This window comes from Rhinopithecus bieti, unplaced genomic scaffold (genome assembly GCF_001698545.2).
Source record: "Rhinopithecus bieti isolate Rb0 unplaced genomic scaffold, ASM169854v2 scaffold_55686, whole genome shotgun sequence".
NCBI classification, from domain to species: domain Eukaryota; kingdom Metazoa; phylum Chordata; class Mammalia; order Primates; family Cercopithecidae; genus Rhinopithecus; species Rhinopithecus bieti.
In genome coordinates, this window is record NW_016821427.1 from 10,601 (window position 1) to 21,371 (window position 10,771).

General features: G+C 51.3%; 1 protein-coding gene across 4 annotated transcripts; it reads left to right on the forward strand.

Annotated features, from left to right (window-relative positions):
• Window positions 1-1,665: 1,665 nt before the first annotated feature.
• Window positions 1,666-10,223, forward strand: CDK20 (cyclin dependent kinase 20). 4 transcript variants are annotated; one of them, XM_017860366.1, is made up of 9 exons: window positions 1,673-2,324; window positions 2,609-2,761; window positions 5,351-5,539; window positions 5,789-5,910; window positions 6,056-6,118; window positions 6,765-6,888; window positions 7,318-7,473; window positions 9,006-9,199; window positions 9,461-10,223. In XM_017860366.1, the coding sequence occupies exons 1-9, from the start codon at window positions 2,250-2,252 to the stop codon at window positions 9,651-9,653; spliced, it is 1,269 nt and encodes a 422-aa protein (XP_017715855.1). In that variant the 5' UTR covers window positions 1,673-2,249; the 3' UTR covers window positions 9,654-10,223. The 4 variants fall into 4 exon arrangements, with proteins under 4 accessions (XP_017715858.1, XP_017715855.1, XP_017715856.1 ...); XM_017860367.1 differs by having other exon boundaries at window positions 1,680-2,324; window positions 9,006-10,223; XM_017860368.1 differs by having other exon boundaries at window positions 1,722-2,324; window positions 2,648-2,761; window positions 9,006-10,223.
• The last annotated feature ends 548 nt before the right edge of the window (window positions 10,224-10,771 follow it).

The following is a 10,771-nucleotide window of genomic DNA, read 5'->3' on the forward strand; positions in this document are numbered from 1 at the left end:
AGATGGACATTTGGGTTGATTCCAAGTCTTTGCTATTGTGAATAGTGCTGCAATAAACATACGTGTGCATGTGTCTTTATAGCAGCATGATTTATAATCCTTCGGTTATATACCCAGTAATGGGATGGCTGGGTCAAATGGTATTTCTAGTTCTAGATCCTTGAGGAATCACCACAGTCTTCCAAATTGGTTGAACTAGTTTACAGTCCCACCAACAGTGTAAAAGTGTTCCTTTTTCTCCACATCCTCTCCAGCACCTGTTGTTTCCTGACTTTTTAATGATCGCCATTCTAACTGGTGTGAGATAGTATCTCATTGTGGTTTTGATTTGCATTTCTCCAATGGCCAGTGAAGATGAGCATTTTTTCATGTCTGTTGGCTGCATAAATGTCTTTTTTGAGAAGTATCTGTTCATACCCTTTGCCCACTTTTTGATGGGGTTGTTTGATTTTTTCTTGTACATTTGTTTAAGTTCTTTGTAGATTCTGGATGTTAGCCCTTTGTCAGATGAGTAGCTTGCAAAAATTTTCTCCCATTCTGTAGGTTGCCTGTTCACTCTGATGGTAGTTTCCTTTGCTGTGCAGAAGCTCTTTGGTGTAATTAGATCCCATTTGCCAATTTTGGCTTTTGTTGCCGTTGCTTTTGGTGTTTTAGACATGAAGTCTTTGCCCATGCCTATGTCCTGAATGGTATTGCCTAGGTTTTCTTCTAGGGTTTTTATGGTTTTAGGTCTAACATTTAAGCCTTTAATCCATCTTGAATTAATTTTTGTATAAGGTGTAAGGAAAGGATCCAGTTTCAGCTTTCTACATATGGCTAGCCAGTTTTCCCAGCACCATTTATTAAATGGTACGCTATACATTCAGTGGTACCGTATACATTCTATCTTGCATCTTGCCTTTTTCTTTTAACAACGTGTTTTAGAAATCTTCCCATTGCTGTACATAAAAAGACACATATTTCATTTGAAGGATGCACCACAATGATGAACATCTGTGGTTTCCAATAGTTTGCTGTTGAAACAACGTTGCAATGGAGTAACTTTGTAGTTGTCATTTCACATGTGTAAAACGCGTCTATTGGAGAAATTACTAGAAGTGGTTTTGTTGAATCTGAGGGTCTATGCATTTGTGATTTGATCAACATAGTCAAATTATGCTGCCACCAGCAATGTATGAAAGTGCTTGTTTCCCGGTAGCTTGGTCAATGAACTATTAGACCTGAGATCTTTAGCCATCCAATATACGGAAAACTGTAACTTTAGTTTACATTTGTTTATTGTATGTGAAGTTGAGCATCCTTTCAGAAGTTTAAGGCCTACTCTGTCCTGTCTGGGTCAGAGTATGCCCTTTTATTTTATTTTTATTTTTATCTTTTGAGACAGAGTCTCGCTCTGACGCCCAGGCTGAAGTACCGTGGCGCCATCTCGGCTCACTGTAACCTCTGCCTCCCGGGTTCAAGCAATTCTCCTGCCTCAGCCTCCTGAGTAGCTAGGATTACAGGCACCCGCCACCACATCCGGCTAAATTTTTTGTATTTTTAATAGAGATGGGGTCAGGCTGGTCTCGAACTCTGGACCTGAGGATCCGCGCGCCTCGGCCTCCCAAAGTGCTGGGATTACAGGCGTGAGCCTCCGTGCCCGGCCCTCAGAGTATGCCCTTTTAAAAACCTGTGGGTACACGTAGCCAACTGACATTTTAAGACAAGAGGCCCAACAGACCCTCTTTCCACAACGCAGCTCGGGGCCTGTCTGTCTTCATCATTGTGCCTGGGTCTCAGAGCAGAAATCAGCACCTCTGCGTGGTCGAAGGCGGAACCTCTACTTACAGGTGCAAAGCTTCCGGCCTGCCCGGGGAAGGAGCCCGCCCTTCCCGGCTGCGTCCTCCGACGCAGCTAGTCACGGGACGCAGAGGCGGGGCAGATAGGAGGTGGCAGCCGCCATTGCTCCGTGGGCCCTGCTGCGAGCAGGCTCTCCGCGCATGGGTTTTTTATGCGGGATTAAGCTTGCTGCTGCGTGACAGGGGAGGACTAGGAAAAGGTAGCGGGTGGAGCCCGGAGCTGTCCCCCCTGACTCGACGCAGCTTCCGTTCTCCTGGGGACGTGTCCCACAGGACCCGCCCCGGTAGTCAGCTGCCGCGCTGTTGCTAGGCAACAGCCTGCGCGCTCAGAGCGGCGTGGGGCGGAGAAGTGGGATTTGGAAGCTTAGGGTCACAGGGGCCCAGGGGCCCAGGCCCACCGACTGCACCGGGATGGACCAGTACTGCATCCTGGGCCGCATCGGGGAGGGCGCCCACGGCATCGTCTTCAAGGCCAAGCACGTGGAGGTGAGGCCGGACCGCGGCAGGCAGCCTGGCGGGGGTGTGCCCCCGCCACCCTCTGGCTAACGCTCTAAGCTGTTTCGGTTCCCTTTTTACATCCAGTACAGTTTTAAAAACTATTTTCTAAACCCATTTTGGGCAGTTGCGCTTCCCTCCGCACAGCTGGCTTGGTCCCCTACCCCAGCGGCTAGATCTCAGGCTAGCTCGAGACCCCAGAGGAGGGCCTCTGGCCGAGCCGGGGGCGCGTGTGTCTCTCGCAACCACCCTGCCCACCTTCATCTCTTTTCCAGCCGAGGGTGGGCTGGCAGTGTCTGCCTTCTATCCTGCAGACTGGCGAGATAGTTGCCCTCAAGAAGGTGGCCCTAAGGCGGTTGGAGGACGGCATCCCTAACCAGGCCCTGCGGGAGATTAAGGCTCTGCAGGAGATGGAGGACAATCAGTATGTGAGTAGGGGAGGGAGGCATCTTATTCTCACCCTCCGTTGTTGGTTCCCACTTCCTCGTGCCTTCATTTTTCCAGCTACGCCTTCACCAGCTTTCAGGGTTTTCCTCCCTCTGTCACTCACACACACTGCTCATTCATCTGCCTCCTTACCCCTTTTTGCCCTTTTTTGTCCACTTGTTCACCTTCATTTACCTCATTCTTTCATTTCTCGCACATTCACTCTCATTTACCTACTTATTTCTTAATGTATTCATTCATTCACCGACTTATTTTTTTCTCAAAACATGTAGTGATTTATAATGTAACTAGCACCTATTGAGCTCCCGATGTGTTCGGCAGGCATTATATACATTGTCATTTTGAGATCTCTTTACTACTGTACAAGGCAGGCTTCAGGATCTCTGTTTCTCAGGTGAGAGGAGGAGGTTATGTCAGTTATGTCACCAGCTCATGGGCCCTCCGTTAGTCAGTAGAGGGTTTGGCCCAGGTTTATTGAGAGTCCAGACATTCTTCCCTTGGGACCTCCCATAGGCTCTACCCTGTGTTGGGCACTGGTGACACAGACGAACCAGCTCCAACCCAGCTCCTGAGGACTTAAATGTGTTAACAAAAGACAGAGGCAATAGGGCCCATCTAGTGTGGTTCATGCTGTGATAGGGTACCTGGAGGGGCTACTGGAACAGGAAGAGGGGCATCTTTCACCCCTAGCGTCATTACTCTTTTGGTGCTCTCTCTCATCCATGTCGAAATAGGGAATGTATTTGACTCCCGGGAGAGTAACAGGGTTGGGTCTCTGTGATCCTCTGAGTTACCTTTGCTGTTCCCTGGAGATATTCATGATATATTGGATGACAAAAGCATGTTATAAAATTTTGTGTCATCTGGGTTTTGTTTGGAAATATATATGTGAATGTGTATTTGTGTGTGCCATATCTGTTGTAAAGTCTGGTAGAATACATTCTAAGATTGACTGCGGGATTTTTCTTTTGTTGTTGTTCTTCTTTCGGATTTTATGTCTTACCTGAATGTGTGCATGTGTTTTGATCTGTTAAATGGTTGTGTACTACCTGAAAAATCAGAAAACAGCAATCAGGCCATTTTGATTTCTTGAGGAAGATAAAAGGGCTTCCAGACAGCCATGTGTGGGATGGGTGGAGAGAGATTCATAAGGAAGCTGGTGATATGGTGGTCCCTGCATCCAGTTGGTCAGCAATTCTGAAGGTTCTAACTTTAAAACATACTCTAGATTTGCTCCTTGCCCAAGTCATCATCACCACTCATCTGAATGACAGCAGCAGCCTCCCCACTGCTCTCCGTAGCCACAGTCCGGAGGGCTTTGTCAAAAGTGTAAGTCATTGGCTCCCTTGCATAAAGAGCTCTGGTGACTTCTCTTCACACTTAGAGCACTATCACCATGTGCCCACCTCCAGCTGGCCTCTCCCTTTTCTCTCATTCAACACAGCTTCTTAGGCATCTCTCCAGTGACCAGCACCTACCTAGGGTCCAGGAGCACAGAACAGGGCAGTCACATCCTTCCCTTAAACGACCTCATGTTCTCACATCCCTCTAGCCTCCTTCTGTGCTGGTGTTAGGGCCTTGCACTTGCTTTTCCTCCTGCTCAGAGCTTCATCCCAGATCCCCACAAACTGGGTCTTCATCTAGCCCCACCCACCTAAATAAAGAAGTATCCTTTTCTCCACTCACAGAATCACACTATCCTCTTATATTTCTGTTGATTTTTTTTTGGATACAGGGTCTCACTCTGTCACCCAGGCTGGAGGGTAGAAGTGTGATTTTGGCTCCCTGTAGTCTCAACCTTCTGGGCTCAGGTGATCCTCCCACCCCAGCCCGCCAAGTAGCTAGGACTACAGGCACGTGCCACCACGCCTGGCTAGTTTTTTGTATTTTTTGTAGAGACAAGGTTTCACCATGTTGCCCAGGCTGGTCTCAAACACCTCGGTTCAAGCCATCCGCCTACCTTGGCCTCCCAAAGTGCTGGGATTACAGGCATGAGACAGCACGCTCGGCCCCCTTGTATTTTGGTTCCTGTACTTACAGAATCTGAATCTGTCCCATTTGTTCGTTTATTTGTTAAATTGTCCTCTGCGCTGTGAGTTCATTAGAGTCCTGTCTTTCAGCTCACGGCTCTGTGTAGCCTGGCTCCTCTGATAGTGGTGGCCTCAGTGTTTGTGATGTGTCTGTAGCTGTCCCCGCACTGGGAAAGGTGGGATTCCTGCTGTCCTTTCCTTGGTGCTGGGATTCAATGGCTCTAGAAGAAACAGGAGGAGACCTGTGTGTCCATTTCATGTGCGACCATCCAGATGATTTTCAGACAGGTGGGCTGGGAGGGCGGACCAGATGGTGCCACTAAATGACCTTTTTTAGACCTTTTCTTTTAGTGTTCATGGAGAATTAGAGTGGGGGCCCACCTTATCTCAGGAGAGCAGAGCACATCATGAGCACGGAGCTCTCTGATTCTTAGCTCAGGTCCATGTCACCTTCTTTGCTTTCTTTTTGGATACAGGGTCCTCTGTCAGGGCATGTCTGGTGACTTGAGTCTGGGGGCTAACAGGATGTCCTGCCCACAGGTGGTGAAGCTGAAGGCTGTGTTCCCACACGGTGCAGGCTTTGTGCTGGCCTTTGAGTTCATGCTGTCAGATCTGGCTGAGGTGGTGTGCCATGCCCAGAGGCCACTAGCCCAGGCACATGTCAAGAGCTACCTGCAGATGCTGCTCAAGGGCGTCGCCTTCTGCCATGCCAACAACATTGTGCATCGGGTCAGTCTCAGCATAGGCCGGACATGGGGTCTGGGGAGCTGACTCGGCTTGGGGATGGGGCTAGCCCTTGTGAAAAGTGTGATAAGAAGTTGGGACAGAGCTGGTCAAGGCCTGCAGGTCAGCGGCCAGGGCATGGCCCTGGAGGAGGCGGGGACCAGGGCTCACCTGGGTGGTTAGACTGCCAAGCCCACCTGTCCCAAGGTCCTATGGGGGATTTGGAGGGAGTGATGCTTCTTTTGATACCCCCAGGACCTGAAACCTGCCAACCTGCTCATCAGCGCCTCAGGCCAGCTCAAGATAGCGGACTTTGGCCTGGCCCGAGTCTTTTCCCCAGACGGCAGCCGCCTCTACACACACCAGGTGGCCACCAGGTAGGGAGGGCCAGATCCCTTCCAGTCCTCTCCATGGGGAAGAGATGCTTCTGGGCCTTTTCTCCAGACATTGCTCGTGGGGCTGGGGTCACCTCCCCAGGCATCCTTTTCTCAGCCCAGTGCCTACCAGCCCTCTTCCTCGCAGGTGGTACCGAGCCCCCGAGCTCCTGTATGGTGCCCGCCAGTATGACCAGGGCGTCGATCTGTGGTAAGACCCCCATGGGTGGTCAAAGGGTAACATGGCTCATGGATTTCTGCTAGGCTCTGAGGTCTCTGAGCTGTTTGGTGGTCTTTTCCCTGGTGGGAGTTTAGGCTCCCTTGAGGGTGTTTTCCCTGTTGGGGTATTCTGAGCACTTTGGGGTTGGGGTTCCTCACTATCATGTTTTCGAGCTGGGTGGGGGCCAGGTGGGATGAGAATGGTGGTCCCAGGTGGGAAGCTTTCTGGGCTAGGTGGGGAGGTGGTCTGAGCTGGTATGTGCTGCAGTTAGATCTCAGAATATGGTATTTCTGAGAGGTCAGAGGCCCGTGTCCTTGGACATGAAAGCTCTGAGCTTTTTTTGCAGGAAGAAGATAGTTGGCAGTGCCCATGGGTCCGAGATTTGGGGCAGGTTTGCAGGTCTGACCCAGAAGCGTCCTAGAGCGGGAGTCTCGGAGAAGTCTTGGAACAGCTGGGGCTTTGCTCTGGGTTATAGGGTTGAGGGCTTTGAGGGTTCAGGGACTGGGCCTCTGGACGTGAGGCTCCAGGGCTGGCGTGTGGGGCCTTGCCCTGGAGTGCAGTGTTAGAGCTACTCTGTGGGTGGGTCTGTGGTCCATGGTGGGAGATCTCTGAGCTGCTTGGGGCTCTGTGTCCACAGGGCTGTCGGCTGCATCATGGGGGAGCTGTTGAATGGGTCCCCGCTTTTCCCGGGCGAGAACGACATTGAACAGCTTTGCTATGTGCTTCGCATCTTGGGCACACCAAACCCTCAAGTCTGGCCGGTTTGTAGGGGCCCTTGGTGAGGTGGGTGTGGGGCAGGTTTACTCCACTCCCAACAGCAAGTAACCACTCCCTCCCCTGAACCTTCTCTCTCCTGGCCCCAACCCCGTGTGATGGACAGGCACCACTGTCCCGGCCCAACTCAGGGGTTCCTTCTCCTGCTGTTATGCGGGTTGGGGTAGGTCCCGTCCTTTGTCCCTTTCACCTCAGTACACACATGTGCAGTGTCTCAGCAAGCTGTGCACAGAGCTGTCATCTGAGAGGGCAAGGGGATGGATGAAGGAATATAGGGGTGGGTGAGTGAATGAATGACATGGATGGGAGAGCACCCCCCGTGTGAGAGTGTGTTAGGGGCTGAGAGCTGACAGCAGAGGGCATGGCAAGGGTCAGGGACTACTCTCATTGTACCCTGTTCCTTCTCCCTGGCCCAGGAGCTCACTGAGCTGCCGGACTACAACAAGATCTCCTTTAAGGAGCAGGCGCCCGTGCCCCTGGAGGAGGTACTGCCCGACGCCTCTCCCCAGGCATTGGATCTGCTGGGTCAGTTCCTCCTCTACCCTCCTCGCCAGCGCATCGCAGCTTCCAAGGTAGGGCCAGAGGCCATGGTCTCTGCTCCTTCAGCTCCCCTCCCCATTGCCCTGGTACTTTGTACTTGGTAGCCACGTGACCCCATCAAGTCAGCGACCCTCAGAACCTGGGATGGGCGTGGACCAGCACCAGGCATCTGGAACCCAGGGGACAGGGGCCTTGGAGCAGGTGTGCCTCTCATGAGTAGACCTCACTGGACATCCCCAGACTTCCCCTGAGGGTGGCCCATAAGAGGGGCATGCCCAGCTCACAGGAGAGCGCATGTCCAGGGGTGCTGGCTTCTGAGCTGGCCCTGACCCTGTGGCAGATACAGTAAGAGAGTCACTGGGGACTCATTCCTTTATTCCATTAGCAAATATTTTCTACACATCTGGCACGTGCAGGGATTGTCCTGGGCCCCGCCAGAGGGTAAACAATCAGAGCTGCCTCCACGGGGCACTTCTGGTGGTGAGGTAGCTCCAGGCCCAAATGGTCACAAGAGATCATGTTCTCCAGGTGTGGGAGCCCCAGGAGAGAGGCGAGGCCGACTGTGGGGTCAAGCAAAGCTTCCTGGTGGAGGGCAGGTTTAAGCATGAGATGTTTGAGGAGGTGTTCACTGAAGGGAGAAATGGTGTGCAGCGGCCTGGAGGAGAGGACCCAGGAAGGCTGGTTATGGCTAGAAGGCCTGGGAGGACGATGAGGACCATAGGAGCATGGGCTGACAGGTGTCAGGGTGTCTCTCTCGGGGGTTCCTGTCCCCTCCCCGCACTCAGCACCAGCAGCATGTGTTCACATACACCCTCTCGGCCTCCGTCAGCAGCTCCTGTGGGCTCTGTGTCCACAGTGTACCCAAGCCGTGTGACCCTTATCTCTTGGATTGCCTCCCAGAATCTGGGTCTCCCCTTATCCCATGTAAATCTCTTCACCTGGCAGAGAGAGTAACTTTATCCAAGTAGAATAGGACACATTCCTTGTCTGCCAGGGCCCTCCTGTGGCTCCATCTCAGAGGAAAAGCCAGGGTCCTTTCTGTGGCCCACAGATGTCATATGCTTGGGTGCTGTCACCTTATGACGCTGCCTGCTGTTGTGCCCTGTGCTCACTCCTCTCCAGCCCCAGGGGTCTGTACACTTTTGTCCCTGCCCTGGAGCCTCATGTCCCACTTGCTTATGTCTCAAGTCTTGGCTTAAATGTCACCTCGCAGATGGCCTTTCCTCATGACTCTTCAGATCTGCAACCTCTCTCCAGGATTCCTCATTCCTCTGTCTTGCTTTCTCTTTCCACTGCACTAATCATTATTTGACATACTGTGTATTTTACTTCATCTTGTTTATTACTTCCCACCCCCACCTATGTCAGAAAAACAGAGCTTTTGTCTGTTTTATTAACGGCTGTGTCCCCAGCTTCTGGAATAGTGCTTCAGACATAGTAGATGCTCAGAAAACACCCAGACACACTGAGTCAGCTGAATGCATAGATGAAGGAACATCTGCCTGAGGCTGGGGACAGGGAGGTGACTAGTTTCCTTCTGCTGTTCCTTACTTGCCACCCTCAGGCTCTCCTCCATCAGTACTTCTTCACAGCTCCCCTGCCTGCCCATCCATCTGAGCTGCCGATTCCTCAGCGTCTAGGAGGACCTGCCCCCAAGGCCCATCCAGGGCCCCCCCACATCCATGACTTCCACGTGGACCGGCCTCTTGAGGAGTCGCTGTTGAACCCAGAGCTGATCCGGCCTTTCATCCCGGAGGGGTGAGAAGTTGGCCCTGGTCCCGTCTGCCGGCTCCTCAGGACCACTCAGTCCACCTGTTCCTCTGCCACCTGCCTGGTTCCACCCTCCAAGGCCTCCCCATGCCCACACTGGGCCCACACCACACCCTGCCCCTTAGCCCTTGTGAGAGTTGGTTTCAAAGCAGAGGTCATGTTCCCAGCCAAGAGCATGAGAACATCCGGCTGAGCAGAGGAGATTCACGGCCTGTGCTTGGTGAGCCTTAACTTCTGTGTGCTCATCAGAACACATCGGAACAGTGAGCTCTGCTGCCAGTCAAGGCCTGCCTGTGCAGAATGGCGCTGCCGGCCGTGGTGCTGCTTCCCCGAGTGCTGCCTCCTCGGCAAGGAGAAGTGCAGAGAGTTAAGGTGTCCTTCTGTTGGAAACTCAAGTGGAAGGAAGATTTGGTGTTTTATTCTCAAAGCCATTAAACACTAGTTCAGTATGTGAGATTATAGATTCTAAAAACCTCAGGTGGCTCTGCCTTATGTCTGTTCCTCCTCCGTTTCTCTCAAGGGAAATGGTTAAGGTGGCATTGTCCGATGGCCCTTGTTTTTGGGGGTCATGGGGATGGTAGCATCAGACATAGCCACTTTTGCCCTGAGGGCCTCCTGTGTGCTTCACATGAGTGAGCACTCATTTGCAAGTGAGGGAGACAGAAGTCTAAGCCCAGGGATGGCTCCAGTTGGGGATCCAGCAGGAGACCCTCTCCACATGAGGCTGGTTTACCAACATCTACTCCCTCAGGATGAGTGTGAGCCACAAGCAGCTATGTATATAAGGAAACAAGCATTCCTGGAATTAATTTATAAATTTAATAAATCCCAATATAATCCCAGCCAGTGTTTTTTCCTTATAATAATTTGATAAGGCGATTATAAAAAACCCATAGAAGGAAGTGGAACCAGATGCATAAGAGGAAATGATGGAAGGACTTACGGTATCAGACACCAATATTTAAAAGTTTATATAATAATAAAGAGTATGATTGTGGTTCAAGGATAAAAACAGACTAGACAAACTTATTCTTAGCCATCCTTTATTTTTATTTTTATTTATTTTTTGATGGAGTCTTGCTCTGTCACCCAGGCTGGAGTGCAGTGGCGCAATCTTGGCTCACTGCAACCTCCGCCTCCTGGGTTCAAGTGATTTTCCTGCCTCAGCCTCCTGAGTAGCTGGGACTACAGGTGGGTGCCACCACACCTGGCTAATTTTTGTATTTTTACTAGAGACAGGGTCTCACTGTGTTAGCCAGGATGGTCTTGATCTCCTGACCTCATGATCTGCCCGCCTGGGCCTCCCAAAGTGCTGAGATTATAGGCGTGAGCCACCATGCCCAGCCCCAGTCATCCTTTATTTTTAAAATGTTTCTTTTATGCTTCATGTGGATAAACTCTTCTGTGAGCACTGTGGGTCACTAGCACTGCTACAGATGTTGGCCATCAAGCAACTAGTGGAGAGAGAAAACATATTCAGCCCTTGTTCTTGGCTTTCAGTAAAGTCTGATGTTTTCTTGATATGGCCTATTTTTATTTCTCCAACCACATCTTTTGCAA